Source organism: Gallus gallus, chromosome 4, assembly GCF_016699485.2.
Source record: "Gallus gallus isolate bGalGal1 chromosome 4, bGalGal1.mat.broiler.GRCg7b, whole genome shotgun sequence".
Taxonomy (NCBI): domain Eukaryota; kingdom Metazoa; phylum Chordata; class Aves; order Galliformes; family Phasianidae; genus Gallus; species Gallus gallus.
This window is the reverse complement of record NC_052535.1, coordinates 78,631,715-78,644,841: the sequence shown is the minus strand read 5'-3', so window position 1 is coordinate 78,644,841 and position 13,127 is coordinate 78,631,715. Positions and strand designations below refer to the sequence as shown.

The 13,127-nt window shown below is 36.5% G+C and overlaps 1 protein-coding gene across 6 annotated transcripts in view; it reads left to right on the top strand.

Moving 5' to 3' along the window:
• EVC2 (EvC ciliary complex subunit 2) overlaps window positions 1-13,127 on the top strand; it is a 63,930-nt gene that overhangs the window by 29,833 nt on the left and 20,970 nt on the right. For 5 of the 6 annotated variants that reach the window (NM_001079749.3, XM_015285793.4, XM_025149754.3 and 2 more), the window contains 5 exons: window positions 1,431-1,755; window positions 4,263-4,502; window positions 5,952-6,127; window positions 11,325-11,484; window positions 12,046-12,503. In NM_001079749.3, the coding sequence (NP_001073217.2) occupies window positions 1,431-1,755; window positions 4,263-4,502; window positions 5,952-6,127; window positions 11,325-11,484; window positions 12,046-12,503 (1,359 nt within the window). The remainder of the gene's footprint in view (window positions 1-1,430; window positions 1,756-4,262; window positions 4,503-5,951; window positions 6,128-11,324; window positions 11,485-12,045; window positions 12,504-13,127) is intronic. The other variant, XM_015285796.4, reaches the window with a different exon arrangement.

The following is a 13,127-nucleotide window of genomic DNA, read 5'->3' as shown; positions in this document are numbered from 1 at the left end:
GAGAGTTAAGGAATTCCAGTCTTTCACACTTCAATGAGATGGGATTGTGAGATGCTGTGAGCACCATCTATCACTGCATGCATGAAGAGCAGTAAAATACTGATTAAGGATTTTTTTTTTTTTTCAACAGAGAAAGGTAGTTGGAAGTTGAAACTAGTCAAGTTCAAGCTGAGGGTAGCAGAAATCTCTCTGCTTCTTTATGATAACTGAATGTAACTTAAACTAATATCTCTTAAATATTTAGAGAGAATTGAAGTCATTTCAGGAAGATAACTTAATTACATCACTTGGATTTCTGAATAGGAAATAGACATCTTGTGTTTACCGGGGTTAGTGATTACATATAGATACGATTTTCTTTTAGTTAAATTTCATTTGTTTAGGTAAGGAAAGGTGGATATAGATTTGCATGCTTTGATACATGCCATTCTGAACATAGTATCATCCTCACATTTTACAAATCCTCTACTATGAACTATAGGACCTCTACTATGGATTTGAAATTTTTTCTAAGATGTGGCTGCAGAACAAATAAAAACAATAATTTAGCTTAACTACAAAAGAAAAGAAAAGAATGGAGGGCTTTTGGCTTTTAAAAGTGTATTTTGTAGATTTTGTATATTTTTGAAAAGGTTCTTAATCTACACAGAAGCATACAGAGCTGTATTTTCATTTAAAATGGCATGTGAGGGCAAAAAATACCTGCTTATCTGAATTGGTAAAGCTACAGAAATTACTATAGGTAAGTCCTGTATGAAATGAAAGTAATTGTCATTCCAATTTAATTAGCTCTAAAGATAATTGAGACTGTATTCATATGTAACATGGCATTTGTGGCATTTTGTTTTTAAAAAAGATTTAACTGTCTTTTCTAGAGCTTTATTACTCTTATTGAAAGAGATATATCAGCTTTTTCAGCTTTTTTTTTCACATCAGCATGTAATCAAACCTTTCCCTTATTCCCTGCAGAGAAGAGAATACACTAGAGAATACAAAAGGGTAGTGCATTAATATGGATGGCAATTTGTAGTCCATTCAGATGCTCTCTTCATTGCACTGTGTGCTTAGCAGCACGGTTTTGTTATTGTTCTTACTTTTGTTTTTGCGAAGGTTTCTGTTTTCTTTCAAATTGAGGGAATGTTTTGCATTCCAAAGAAAACAATTGCCTGTTCTTCCTCTGAAACAGAAGTGTATAAATATATATCTTTCATTGAAGTTAGTGTAGTAGAAGTCAGTTCACTCAACTGACCAATGACTGAGTGATCAATGATTACTATCGTGATCGGTAAACTCATATGCTGAGGTGTTCCTGCACTTCTCTCACTACCATTCTCGGTTACACAGCATTCAATGAGTTTAGGTATCCTTGTTTTATGATAGCCATTTCCGGTAGCGTGACATGTGAAACAGTCTTGATGGTCTCTCTATAGCTTGGAGGTTGCCAGTCTGACTCGGGCAGATGCTGATTTGGAGGCATATCGAATGCAGATCTGTAAAGAAGTGATTGCTATAATGATGAAGAACATGGTTTTAAGTCACAGCCTCATTCCGCATGTGGAGAAGAGGATGAGTTCAATTTTCAAAAAGCAGTTTCTTACAATGGAGAGAGAGTTTCAGGAAGAGTACGAAAGGAAGGTTGTGGCTTTAACAGCTGAATGTAATCTGGAAACAAGGAAGAAGATGGAGGCTCAACGCCAGAAAGAGAGAGCTGCAAATGAAGAGGCTGAAGAGTTAATAAGGAAAGTGAATGAAATGGTGAGTCTTGTACAGAATGGAGATACTTTGGGTGATATAGTTTTATGTAGATGGTTTCTCTTTTGCAGTAGTATGGCTGAGTTGTTCTCTTAGAAGACTGTGCAAATTAGATGTTTTCAAAAGATCAGATTTAATGAGAGTGGGTACTAGCATGGAACTGTTTTGCTTTACCAGGAAAATGAAATTATCTTGAGAATCTGTGACACCTGAAAGCAAAAGGCCACTAGTATCTTGATTTATTTTTTGCTTGCATAGTTGCTCACCCTTGCAAAGTAGTTTATCATTATTTATTATTTTGTACTGCAGTAGTTCTAAGAATTCCAGTAAAGAAAGTATTTTACACTTTCAGGGTAGAATCATAGACCTTATCTGCATCATAAAACCTACAGTACAGATAAAAATTCTCCAATATTCTTATTTTGAAGACGTAACTTGTTTTGAAAATAGGTTAGTCAGCTCCACCAAGGAGTGCTTTCTTCTAGACCAAATGAAGGCAATCAGAGCAGTCTATGTTTAAAGCAGAGCAGGGAGTGAAATTCTCTTGAAAATGGCCTCTCAGTAAGAGTGAGATAAATCATGTTAAGAGTGAATATGATTCTTCACAAATTTAGGGTCTCTCTGTAAGTAAAAGCTTAGTGCTTATGCCTGTCACTTTCCTTCAGAGATTTCTGTCTGTATGGGCATTATTGCCTAGGATCTCATAGGTAGTCATTTTTGGAAGCAGAGCTGAAGTCATCTGTCCTTCATTTTAGTGTCCCTGATATGAAATCATGCTTGGTTCTTCCATATCTTCTTTCAGGTATATTGAATTTTACAATAAAACTGACTGATTTTTTTTTTCCCTTTTTAATTCACGTCTAGAGATAATTCTGGTAATTTCTGAGTGTTTCACCTCTGTAACCTTAAAATGCTAAAATATTCAAGTTAATGTTTCATGCTTGACTAAGTTTATAACTGAAATTGAGGAGGATGACTTGGTGGGAAGAAACAGCACAGTTTGTGATCTACCAGTGGTGCTTTGGTTCTGGAGCACATGTGGGTGCATGGGTATTGGATGTGGCACTTCTGAATTTCCAGCTGTCTTTGGATCAGTTGTTTTTAGTAATAGATTCTCTTAGACCTTTATACATGCCTGTGTCTGCTGTCATTATAGACATTACCTAAGTTTTTGGCATTCTGTAAGAACCCTTGATTTTTTTCTGTTTGCATACCATGTACTTACAATCATGAAGGACTTCCATAGCAATTCATGATAACAACTTAGAGAAAAGAGCTCTGCTGAGGGTTTCCTAGCAAAGGTACCCTCAGCGTGCTGAGGCTCTGGAAGAACTTTGATTTCAGATTATTCAGAGTTCAGTGTTTGGATTTTCACTAAATATGCGCTCAGACCAACACAATTATTGTCCCGATGCATCTATGATCTACTTATGTTCTGTTATCCAACTTTCAGTCCCCTAAGATCCTGACAGTAGTTACGCTTTTTGAAAGAGTACAGTAAAACCCAGCAGAATCTATGAATGAATTTGTTGGGTTTTTTTTTTTACTTCCCACGGAACATGGTCCAAGAGGACATGCTAAAGAATTGGGATGTCTCACACTTGAACTCTTGCCAGTGGGTGACATCAGAGAGACAGCAGTGAGAAGCAGCTGCAGCAAAAGCTCCTTCATCCTTTTTGGTCAAAACACAGAATGTATATTTCTCGCCTTTTTGATTAATTGTTTGCAGCCTACAGTGCATCGCTTGGGAATGAGGGGTGAGCGCAGGGAGGCTCAGTGCAGAGGATAGTTGTCTCCATATGAATAGTATGAAATTCAGAACAAGACTCACATAACACTTTGATAGCTCCTGCTGACATAAGAAGTATCCTTTGCTCTTTGGGACGTGCATGTTTTGATTCTAAAATGAGTTTATGCCATCTGAGATTAAAACTGTGAATACGTAAATCTTACTGGAAAGCTATGAGAAAGTATTTCTTGCAAAGAAGCTTTTAAATTAATTGCCATTTAATTCTGCTCCATTGTTGTAACTCTAAAGTGGTGCTATTGGATTAATTTGTAGAAACTGATAAATAAAGTAGGTCACTGATAATAAAAACTTCCAAACATTTGCAATATAATAGGGTTTTTTTTCTAATTTATGTATGTTTTTAAATATATGATAGTTTTTTTGTGACTTATGTAAGTCTATTCAATTTTAATATGATTTCAAGATTGCTGAACATAAGAAATTAATGTCATATATACAGTGTTGAATCTCATGAAGTTTTGTATAGTTTACCTTCAAGAATGCTTCTCAGTTCTAATAATGCCTTAGAAGTGTCGTTTGGGTTATAAACTGACTGTTGTACAATCCATCATTCCAGCAGATAAACATGGAAAGTGTACACAGATTCAGTATTAGCCTTCATTCAAACCACAAAGATACGTAGGAGCTGGTAGCTCCGATGCTTTAAAATATGTTGAATGCTGAATTTATTCACAGTTATTTATTATTCTCTTCTCTGCAGCCTGCTGTAGAATACAAAAGTCTTTTGGATAGACTTCACAGTCTGGAGCAGGACCATCTGAAGAGGTTCCTTCTTGTAAAGCAAGAGGAATATTTTGCAAAGGCTTACAGACAGCTGGCTGTTTCCCAGAGAAAAGAGCTCCATAACATCTTCTTTACACAGATAACAAATGCTACTTTCAAGGGAGAACTGAAACTGGAAATAGCAAAATCATTAGTGGAAGATTACTCTAAAATACAGGTAATAGGGCAACTGTTCCCTTTTTAAGCTGATGACAGAGTACAAACCCATAGTAACTTTTGTAAAACGTTTCTGGAAGCATATGCACTTGTCCCTAAAATAATATTGATATATTATCACTTTTATAGCTAATTTTCATAGGAATAACATTTAAAAGCATACTACTGTTATTATATACATTTAGATATCTATGCAACTGTATATTAATGCGTTTGCACAGCCTTTTTCTACAACAGTGAATTAGATGTATTTACTACAATATTATGTGCTAAGTACTTGACTTCTGTGTTCATGGGTAATATTTTCAAAGTGCCCAAGTGCTTAAAAGCTAGTCTTTACTGCTTAGGGAAAATAAGACTAAGAGGTCACCTATGTCATGCAGAAGAAACAAGGCTGAAAACTTGCCTACACTATGCATGGGGAAATTGTGATATACAAATCTGAAGTTTTGCAGGGAGTATTTTTGGATCTCTGCATAGCTCCTGAAAGCTGTCTTAGTAGAATTCTGTCCTTAAGCCCTTTCCCACAGTGTGGAATGTGGGCAGATTTGTGTTCATGCAGCAAATTTCTGGTTCCAAGTCTGCCCTAGGTGATGTTAATGGGGCCCTCAGCCTCTGACAGAAGTGTTAGGGTGCATTGCAGCAGCGCAGTTCGTATCTGTTTGTGTTCTGGATTCTAAGAACTCTGGGAATTGTTCTTCTGCCTGCTTCTTGAAGAATGAGTGTTGGGATCCTAGACGTTGAGGTTTTGGAGGTTACAAAGCAGTGTCTGAAAAGTAAGTGTTAAAACATAAGGTCCACTTGTAAAACTAGGTGCATTGTCAATGCTTTGTACAGAAAAGCCTGACATGGGTCACTAAGAGACCTACATGCTGTAAGCATTTCTCCAAGAGGTAGCTAAGCAACCATAAAAGATAGGGCAAGTGAAAAAAATCCTGAAGATGTTAGTTTTGCTACTCAAACATGGGTGACCTAAGTATTAGAACTTGTCTTAGATACCTGATGGTAGCAGAATGTCTGCTAGAGACCATCCTGTACTCACCTTTGGTGTCGACCACAGCCACTTGTAGGCTTAAACCCTTCCTATTCCAAACTGTTGGAAGCAGGAACTTCTGAAGCAGCCTGTATACAGCTAGTGTGGCTTCTCCCATGCTGTACTGGACACATGTGGGCGATGTATCCTTGTCTTTGAAATCAATTTAGGAGAGTACATACAAAATAGAGGTATGCAGACCAAAGGCTCAGCATGTTATTTTCTTTTGATGAAATAACACTAATAATTCAACATGATCTCCAGACTTAAGTTTATATGAGCTCACCGTTTTCTTCACTTGTCAAAGCTTTTTAACTTTTCTCCATTTAGGAGCAAGTCTGACCTGATACCCTTAGGTATTAGTTGAAATTAACATTGCATCTAATTAGATATATTTGTTCACATTCTTTCCTGTAGGGAGACATTGAAGAGCTAATGGATTTTTTGCAAGCCAGCAAGAAGTATCACCTGAACAGAAGATTTGCTTACAGAGAATATCTTATAAAAAAGATACAGTTAAGGGATTCTCAGGCCTCTGCTCTTATAAATGCAGCAGCAACTCAGATATTGAATCTCATTAATAAGATGGAAAGGTAAATGCCTCAACTGTTTTTTTTCGGTATCTGTCTTGGCGTTTATGTTTCCTAGCAAGAAAGGTGCATAAAAATGTGTGTGGGGGTTGAGCGTACTCTGATATTTTGTAACTGATACCAGTGTCAATTGACTATAAACAATCTAGCACTGCTGCTACAGATCCTGTGTATGCATTTTAATTTGTGTGTTTTAGACGTCTGTATCGGCATTAGTCACTGGCATCATATGGGGCATGCATTAAGAGAACAAGTTTAAAATAGGTAATGCAACACCAGCCTTTTGGCATCAGTGGCAAGAGTCAGCACTGAAGCGATATATCAGACTTTACCTTGTGTATTTTCTTTCATGATGATGACTTACATTAAAAGTAATTTAATATTAGAAAGCAGGAAGTCTGTCTAAAACCAAAAGATTGCATCTGTTGAGATGGTAAACTAACTTATTTAATTCATGTAACCTTTGCTTACTCATCCTGTTTACTGACACTCTGTGAGTTCAGCCTCAAGATTTGTTGATCAGAGAGCGGTTCTTCCCAAATGCTTACACTGCTTTGCCTATTTTGCTAAAATCTGCAGCTGTGTGGCCCTAAGACGAAAATAAATCTCTTGGCGTAGGAAATAGAACTCAGGCACATCTTCCACAGAAAGTTCCTTTCCATCAGTTCATGCCTCTTTTCAGAAATGTTCTGAGATGTTTTCACAGATGTCATTATGTGAAAAGCCTTAATGAGAAACTCATCTGTATAACCACTGTGTCCTCAGATCAAATCATTGCAATAACTGGGACTTCTCAAGCTGGAGAAATAGGTTCCATTCAGTGTTCAGTGCTTGTTACTGCACTTAATAGTCAGAAAACAGATCAACAACAGAATGAAGAGGAGACACGTAGTATTAGTAAGACCTAGTGGATTTCATCCCCAGAAATAGAATAGGAGGGATGATTGTACGCACACAAAAAGAATACCCTTCCCCCAAAAAGCCAACAACCTCTTCCCTCTTAAAGCATAATTTCCAAGATGAAAGATGAATTTGTAGCATTCCCCTTTCAAACTTCTCAGACTGACAGACAGAGGAAATGTATCCATAGTTCTAGATGGCATTTGTAGAGAATAAATCCCATCTCACTTTCTGAGTGTAGAACTAGTTATTTTTCTGTAACTTCCCATACCTGCTGGGTTGCAAATTCCTTTCAAGCAAATTTTGGCCAAATTCTTATTCAAATTCAATTCTAAAGAACGAATTACAGAATGTAGTGATTTAGGTTTTTTGCTAGTTATTATATTTTTTTCCTACAAGCAAACTGAAATATACTATTATAAGCTCAGAGGAAGTTATAATCTGTTCGAGGCAGGCTTGAATTTCAGTTTTGACCTCCAAACTGATTTAAGGTATATTTACAAATTGGGGAATTAAAATTTGAGCAAAAGTAGTTTGGTTTGATGAGCTACTGCTTTAAATTTGTGTCCATAATATCCTCTTTTTTTTTTTTTCATATTACTGTTTCAACTGCTTGTCTAAATGTAAATACAGGTCTATCTTGATCTGTTGTGTCTAGCTTTGATAATGGGCCTGAAACTTACAGTTACAAATGGAATTTTAGAATGTAGAACTGTTTATATTGAGTTGAGAAACCAATATATTACAAATTAACAGATTCAGAAATAAATAGAACAACAAATAAATAGTATGGGTAGAAACCATAATAGAGTATTTAAAATTTATCAGAGAGCAAGGCAATTCAAAATGAACATGAAAATGATTATTTGTAGCCTGAGATAGAGGTTATAAAACAAAACAAAACTAATTCTAGGGAGGTTTGTGAACATTTTAAATGAAAGAAAGCAGCCAGGTTTGTCAAACCAAACTTTCTAAAGATAGCAGTTAAATAAAATGTTAATATCTGTAAGCATTCGTTATGAATGGTGTTTTTTGAAGGAGGGTGTTGCTTTGATCTTTTCTGACAAAGCTAATCAAAGTGTCTCGTATTATTCTTCTGAATATTCTTCATTTATGTGGGCCTTGTTATAACCTAAGCAGTTTTCCACACAGTGTCTTGCTGAACCTTTCAGGAAGAAGGTGCTGGAAAGTGAATATCTCCAGTAGTAATGCAACAGCACAAAGCTTTCTCATGATCTCTTACAGACTTTTCAGCATGTGGCTCTTCTGTGTATTAAGTTTTCACAGCCTTGAATTATTTACCTCAGTTATTATGCGTAGTATGCCAGCTTGATAGGTGAAATCCTAAAATAGCTGAAGTGCAGTAACCTGGACATCATTGTGCAGGTTCTCTCCATACAGTCTGTTTTGAGACAGCCTCCATATACAGCTTTTCTGATTCATCTCTTCTGCTTCAGTGACTGTCTTCTCTAGCTTCCATAAAACAATCTTTCCTTGTTGGGGCACAACTTTCATTAGGCAGTTCTCCATTACATCTAATACAATCTACTACTTTCTACTTTTTAGTGCTCTTACTTCACATTTTTCTCTAAACCTTTAGGCTTTTATTCAGTGCAGAAGAATCAAGGTTTTCCTCTAATTGACCTATGACGTGTGCTTCTCATGGGCCCACATTGTATCTCTGTACCTTCCAAGATGCTCACTGCATTTGCGTGAATTGCCTTGGAAACCTCTCTGTCATTACTCTAGCATTCTCCTTCATTAACATTCTCCTTGTACAAAGACATTAAACGTATGCCTGCACATTCTGTCAGTGTCTGGTATGCTGAGACCAAACAGTTTATTGTACAGTATTACACTATTTTACTGTCTTTCTCCTCTCCTTTTATTTTGTGTTTCAGTTCACAGTCCTTTGGAAACAGAGTATCTTTCAGTTCTAATACACCAACTGTTTTTATGCTGTATTTGTGTGGAACTAGAAGTGAAGTCTTCTTGGAATGACTGAGCCTCCTTGGGACTACCATAATACTGATTACTAGAAGTTACCATTTGAACTCCTATAGACCTCTGTAGGAGTTTTGCCCACTGTTTTATTATTTGGGATTTTTAAGTAGATTCCAAATAAATAGATGGATCTTAGAATAAAGCATCAAATGCAGTTTGAGATAAGGGCATATGGATCTCTAAATAATCAACAACCCAAAACTGAAATAATGTAGACTTTTTTTCTATCCTAAGAACGGGTGGATATATAAATCATCTTCCAGTCATTCTATGTTGCATGTCTATTTTGAAATTTTTCATTTGCAGGATGATTCCAACACATCTATCTTGTTCTATTGCAGCTCTTTCCACTGCTCTGGACAGGGATTTTAATTGGATGCAGTAAGACTGGGTTTATTTCTTCAATACGAGACAGGCTGAAGGTGTTAAAAAATAATATCTTGATTATTATCTTACCGTAATAAATCTATCTTTGATGCACTAATCTTTTGCCTTCGGCTTGATCAAAAAGGAAGCATGAGATCTATCAAATACAGATAGGAAACTTGGTGCTTTGGGTCCATAATGATTTGCTTGGACATAACTGAACTTTATTTACTTTCAAGGCAAAAATGACTTTGCTGAAAGATCTGAGAATAATGCTTGCTGAATTGCTCTCAAGTTGCTGAGAGGTGTTTTAATCCTCCTTACAGAAGATTAGAAAAATGCAGTAGACATTGGAAGAAACCTCTAAAAGGAGGCACTCTCTGGTTGACATAACTGTGAGAACGCAGATCTGAGTTTCTTTCCAGCACAGTCTGTACATGGGGGTTATTTTGTGGCTTGCTCAGATACCTGTAGTTGCATGAACTCTAGGTGGAGAAGTTAGAGTTGTGGAATTTGGACACCACATTTATAATGCGGTAACTGCAATCAAGCTAAAACTTTATATTCTGCTTCACTTATTTTAGCTTGTATTTTGAGGATTTTACTTAGAACAAGGCTGCAACAGTATGAACAAATGCTAATAAAACAAAATTAGACCCCATACATGGAGTAGGTCATGGTGGTAGATTGCTATGTTTAGCCACTACGGTAGCTTATTAATTCTGCTAGGTATAATGCTGGAACAGAGACCTGGAAGACCAATATATAAAGACCAACATACAAAATTTTGCAAAATTCTATTGAATCCAAGCTTTGTATGTAATATTGATGCTTTCCAGGAAGAGGGGATTAGAAAGTTAAACCAGGAAATGTTTGGACAGCATCCAGATTCAGCTTAGGAAGTACTGCTTTCTGCTCAAAATTTCATTTGACCTTTTCAGCACCACTTTGAAACTCCAGTGTGCTTAAAATTAGAAATTACAAACTAATACTGCCCAGGAAACTGGCCTTACTTAAGATAGTCTGCATTAAAATGCTCTTCCATTCTGCTGTTGTTTGAGAAAGATTTGGGAAATTTCTATTGTAAACAGTGTAAATAGGATAGCAGACAATTTTAGAAATTAAATTTGTGTGTATAGGAAGGGAGTTTTTATAACTATCAAACTACTGAAGAAACTACTATTGATATTTTGCTTACTCTTTAATGTTAAATAAGATAGCAACTGCAAGTAGAGCATAGACCTAAACTTAGAATCACAGAATCACAGAATGGCCTGGGTTGAAAAGGACCACAGTGATCATCTAGTTTCAATCCCCCTGCTATGTGCAGGGTTGCCAACCACCAGACCAGGCTGCCCAGAGAATACTTCAGTTTGAAAGAACTATGTGCCTAAGACTGAGGATTTGCTCTGTCATAGTATTGTATTTCACTGTTTGAAATCTTTTTCTTATTTAAATGCAATAGAAAAGCTGAATCTAAGTTTTTATTTGATTAAATTACTTTCTTAAAAGAGAAAATTGCTTCTAATCAGAAGGAAATATAAAAGACATCTAGAGTTGCATTCCAGTGGCATTAAATGAAAAATGTAAATATTATGAATAATATATAAGGTTTGAAATGTCTCATTTGAATATTACTTACATTACTAGATGATAAGTAATTGGTTTTGCATTTACCTTCCCTTCCTTCCTTCTTCCCATTCCTTCTTCACACTCTGCCCTCACAAACTGCCTTGATACTGCACTCATCTTTGAGATTAGGGTTATCTTTCTGTTATCTGCTTGTTTGTTTAAGAACCATGTTACTACTAAAAAACAAAGATCTTTCTTTGTGGCTACTTTTTTGAGCCTTATTGTACTAATTTCTTGAAATATCTTTTTGCTCATAAGAATTCGGGATAAGAGGTTTCAAACACCATTATTGTTACAGGGCGGGTCATCTACATGAAAGTCATTTGGGAATGCTGCTGGACCGAGCTGAGGCTGAAATTAATTCTGTTAAACAAAAATTCAATCATGATTTAAAACAAGAAAAGCAAAAGCTTCAGCAGAAACTCATTACCAAGCGAAAGTGGAAAATGTTGCAAAAGGTAATTATTTTCAACAGATTTATTTTCCCAGGGCTTAACATGAAGGAAAAATTGAATGTGTTGAAAAGTAAAGCATAATTCTTAGGATGGAGGTCAGCTGAAACAGCGATGAAAATAAATGTCCATTGTTATGTTGCTGTGTATGATCATGAATTGCACTGTGTTTATTATTCAGTAATTAATAGCTGTTCTTAACAACAACAACAAAAAGCCTGCAAGAAATTAATGTAAGTGAAGAAACTCATGAAGCCTATCTGCTTAGTCTACTTGCCCATTGTTTCAGTTTTATCTGTTTAGGACTGTGTCAAACCACATGGCCATACATTTCTATTGGTCCTAGCCTTTGTGTATAACAATAATTTAAGTAATCTCAGGCCTGCTTGGTGCACATAAAGCCATCATGTTGCATACTAAGTAGATATCTACACACTGAAAAGCAGTTTTGAGAACACTGAAAAGTAGAAATTTTGCTTTGCTATAATATGCATATTTAACAAGCTTAAATTTGAGGTCTGTTTCTTCTCTTGATCTTGTTCCTCTTTTTGGCAAATGAATTGGCAGAAAGAGCATTGGAAGGAGCAGCTGTCCATAGGGAACCCCTTCAAAACCTCAAGGGAGATCACTGACTACCTGAGCCACTGGAAAACTGTTCTGAGTGATCATGCCATTGAATTTGAAGAACTTACTGAAAAGCTGGATAATGAAGGCAGTGAAGAGCTGAGAGACCTTATATTTAATCTAGCAGAGAAAACTGTTGAAGAACTTAAACTTGTTCAATATGGAGTATTTGTGCAAGAACTGATAAAGCTCAGTGTGCCAAAGATGTTCCTGCTGGAAGTTGTAGAGGAGCATAAAAAAGAATTCATTGTTAAACATGAACACCTTGAAAGGGAAGAACGTGAAAAGAGCATGGCTGCTGAAGAGTTGCTTCAGCTCACCAGGCAAAAACTAAGCCAAGAGCTGGAAAGTAGTCTTTCACAACAGAAAAAATTAAGGAACTGGGAACAATCAGTATTCATGCAAGTATCTCTCTCTTTTCTTCTGTTTTTTCTAATTAGTAATAAACTAGTAGCTGACATACCTGTCTGGTTGTAATTGTTAATGATCAGTTCTCTGTCATGCACCTGGGAACTGATTTCTCACGAATGCTCAGCCCCTGCAGAGCCAGCAGCTTGAGCTGACAGCCTCTACAGTCTAACTCTTCAGTGGAATTTCCAGGAAACAATATTTTCAAAACCAAAAAGGTGGAGTGCTATTTTTATACTTTATTTCACACTGTGTCAGGTGTCACTTGTGTGTCTTTCATTATTGTTCTCAGTCCGTTCTCAGACATCCAGTACTTTGCAAATGTCATTTAGTATGTCAGGCCTGTTTATCCCTACATTCGATTTTTATATATCCCTTCCAGCCACAAGTCAAGCTTTATCCATCATGTGCTCATTTATACTCTACAACAGTATTTCTACTTATTTCATGAATGCTCAGCACAGTAGTGTATCCCTCCAGTTCTTGAGCTCCATCCATCAGACTTGATTAATTTGCCCTGCTGACAAAGTGCTGCTGGTACCGAGGCCCCAAGGCAGAGAGGCATCATGGCATACAACACAGGTGATGCTGCAGAGGATTGCTGACTTCAGGCACTC